Source organism: Trypanosoma grayi (assembly GCF_000691245.1).
Source record: "Trypanosoma grayi strain ANR4 Tgr_66_V1, whole genome shotgun sequence".
NCBI lineage: Eukaryota > Euglenozoa > Kinetoplastea > Trypanosomatida > Trypanosomatidae > Trypanosoma > Trypanosoma grayi.
This window is the reverse complement of record NW_008825685.1, coordinates 1-3,546: the sequence shown is the minus strand read 5'-3', so window position 1 is coordinate 3,546 and position 3,546 is coordinate 1. Positions and strand designations below refer to the sequence as shown.

General features: G+C 48.9%; 1 protein-coding gene across 1 annotated transcript; it reads left to right on the top strand.

Moving 5' to 3' along the window:
• Positions 1-2,696: 2,696 nt before the first annotated feature.
• DQ04_00661000 (hypothetical protein) lies at positions 2,697-3,546 on the top strand (the record flags this gene model as incomplete). Its single annotated transcript, XM_009309449.1, has 1 exon — positions 2,697-3,546. A coding segment is annotated over one exon (850 nt), but the record flags the coding sequence as incomplete, so codon positions are not given.

The window sequence follows — 3,546 nt, the reverse complement described above, 5'->3', positions numbered from 1 at the left end:
CGTGCCAACACGTTATGTATACCGAGGCATTCTGTGTGTCTGTGGGTTGAACCGCCGGCGTTTTGGGTAAAAGAGCGCTTTACGCTCTCCTTCTCTTTATCCGTTTTTGCTAACACGAGTAATGATGGTTGTGTTGAGTTGGTTTGGGCCTTATAGAGGGTGTGTTGGCCTTCGTGGCGGGCAGAAAGTGTCCTTCTCCCACGACTCGGTATGTTGCAGCTTCTGTGCAGCACTTTACGTCTGATGGGGCCTTTTTTTGGGAGGTACGGACAAAGGTTTTGTCCAGCCTGTTTGCAGAAAGGTTCCTAACACGGATGCATATAAAAAAANAAGGTATGTGTACGATAATTTACAGTGTGGTTCTTGGCTTCGAGGAATCTACGGAACACGTTCTATGTTTGCTGCGTTTCATTGTGGAAGAAGGGTGGCAAGTGTGTGTGTATCAGAGGGAGTGGGCATCGCTTAGAAGCAGTGCGATTCCTTCTCCGGATTCGTGAAACCTTGTTCGTATTAGCATAGTTATGTTGTGCGGAAATGCTCTTCTGATCGCCTCTCGCAGAGTTAAGCCTTGTTGGGGTGGTAAGGGATGTCTCCAACAGTGTAATGGAATGATCTGCGATGATGGCGATGATATACGCCATGTGTTTTTCAGAGAAGAGAAGAGGGAAATAGGTGACACACATAAAGGGACCATGGTGTTTCTGGAGAGCAACTGGGCGTATTGGTGAGGATGGATTATTTAGGCTGAGGATGTGTATAAGATATTGGTGTTGGCGAAAGTTTTACAGGCTTACTGTGAGGGGGTGTCATGCTGGTTCTCTACACCCATTGTGAAGGACTCTTCCATGAGCAGTGAGGATGAGTGACAACAATCTCACTGCGTAGCCACTGTTGGAAAGGCATTTTGGGGAATAAGAAGCATGAACCAGGTCCTATTTGCAGATTGCCCGTCAGGATACTCCTTCTACTGTACTGCCTACTCTAGAACTTGCAGCATGAAGGTCAAATGGCAGCGGTGCTGGAGATGAATGTAGATATGAAACTCATTTTGTATTTATTCGGCTTCCAGATGTGGTCTACTCCCTACTGCAGAAGTAATTTGGGGGTTGAAGAGGTTGATGCGAGTCAACCTAAAAAAAAAGACCACCGAATCTGCATTGCTAGGTGCGTGTGCGACATGACGACTGTTGGACATCATTGGCTGATGGTGCACCACTGACGTGATGCGGGAAGCACTGACGAGGGAATGAAAGGGTTGCTGGGGGTGATGGGTGACTCTCTGCTGTGCCGATACTCTTTGATATGGTGCGAAGTGATACAGTAAAAGAAGGGATAAGGAGCATGCGTGTGATGCATTTGTTTGGCAGGGGCAGTGCTTTGTTGTGAGCTTTCCTCGGTGTTCTCCTGGTGTGCGGAGTTGCAGGGATCCAATGCTCAATTTATGGTTGCCTGGGGGGTTCTGCTCGATGCAAACGGAATAACATAACATCCAAAATCATTCTTGATGTCGGCGGAAACACATGACGCTGTGTGAGGTGTGATGACTTTGGATGGTCATTAAGATATGTGTGTGTGTGCGCTTTTGTCTTTTGAATTCCTCCGGAGGGAAGCAAGTCTAGTTGAGTGGGAAAGTGTGTTGGGTTATATTCCTCCTTCGACATGTCCTTCACCTGCACATGGCCTTTTGTGAAGGAAACGATCAAAGAGCCCATCTTGCATAAGTCGACACTAAATCGAGTTGTTGGTGGGTGTTCTTTTTGGTTTGTTCCTCTATACGCTTGTGGTGCTCACCATGCGTTCAAGGAGCAAACTGAAGGTGGGGTTTCCTCTCGTGTCTGTGTCTCAGTTGTGGTGAGTGACGGCAACAATACTTGGGTGGGGGTTCAGGGGAAATGAGGAAGGAGGTGTGTGTGTGTGTATTCCTTGTTGAGGGATTGGCTTCTTCACCAGCAACACAATAACAATATGAATCACCCTGCAGGCGACAGTGTGGTGGCGTGGTCCCCGCTGACGGTGCCTCAGCATGTGCTTCTGACGAGTGACGCAGGTGACGCTGACACGGGTTCAGGGCCTGCTGGCCACCTGATGTGTCTCTTGGAGAGGCGCAATAGACATTGAGGGGACTCTTGGTGTGAGGGGTATGGAGGCAGCTGTGTAGTGGCTGTGCTGAGGTGCAGGGGAGAGTGAGAGGCCCCAAAGAAGTGTTTGGAAAACGTTACTGATAATACACAGTTATCTTATTGGAGAAGCACAAGTGATGTTTCTTTACTGGTATGCGAGTGGAAACCCCAAGTACACAAGCATGGTGATATGTCCACTGTAGAAGTTCTTCTGTTGCTGATTGCCTATGTTCTGCGTGCTATTCGCTGCGTTTTGATTCTTTTTATTTCTAAATCAAGACAAGCAGCTGCTAGTAGAAGTCTTATCTATTCAAGAAATCGATGAACATGAGGCACATGACAGGAAAATCGCAGTTGGCACATCTACGGTGTTACAAGTTACCAAAGAGTATTGACAACTCCAGTCTCGATGCCATGTGCCTCTGTGAACCTGTTTCAATCCTGCGTCGAGGCANTCCTCTGCGCTCTGTATTCTATTAGCTGACTTTTTGCTCCTACCCGTTCTGAACTAAGGGAAGTATCTAACATCACCTGCAGCATCAACATAGAATCAGTGAAGCGATGAACACGAGGCACATGGAAGGGAAATCGCAATCGGCACACCTACAGTGTTGCAAGATACCAAAGAGCATTGGCAGTTGCAGTCTCAGCGATATGGGCCTCTCTGAACATGTTTCAATCCTGCGTCGAGGCAGAAGGAAGACGAGACTGCTGGCATCTATGGGGCTGCAGTTGAGAGACATCCAGGTGTTGTTTCTGGTACTGATGGTTGTGATTGAACCGTTTCTTCGCTGTGCCGCTGTTGCTGCTGCTGGTGGAATGGTCCCCCGAACGAGAATGGCCACGCCTGCAGCCGACGAGGATCCCTCGGTGACACTCACGAACTGCTTTCCCAGCGTAATACTCAGTCCTTCCAACATCCCATACACCTGTGAAGTTAACAATGACCAACCACTGATTGGCTTGAACCTCTCCGCCTCGTACTACATTTCAGTCCTCATCCCTGGCTGGCCGGCGACTCTTGATGCGGGAACCAATACCATTACATTCATGCCTATTTGGGGGGCGCCTTCGGGACGTTGGGAATTGGTATTCACGGGGCGTTCTGACAATGTAGGCTTTTCCACTCCTCGGACGACGAATAAGAGCATGGACTTCATGTTGATTGAAGAGACCAATGCGGATTTTGCTACACTCTGTCCGTATTACGGTATGGTCGTCTCGTGGGCACCCAATCTTCCGAGAGGCACCATTGCTTCCGACTACATGCTGGTCCGCTCTTTCGATGACTGCCAGTACACCACAACAACCTGCACTGACTCTGTTGGGTGCTACAGAATGCTGCCACCCGGAAAGCTTCCCCCTCCAGGCGAATACAGGCTCTGTGTGACGTCAAATGACTGGCATGACCAATACCTTCCATGGG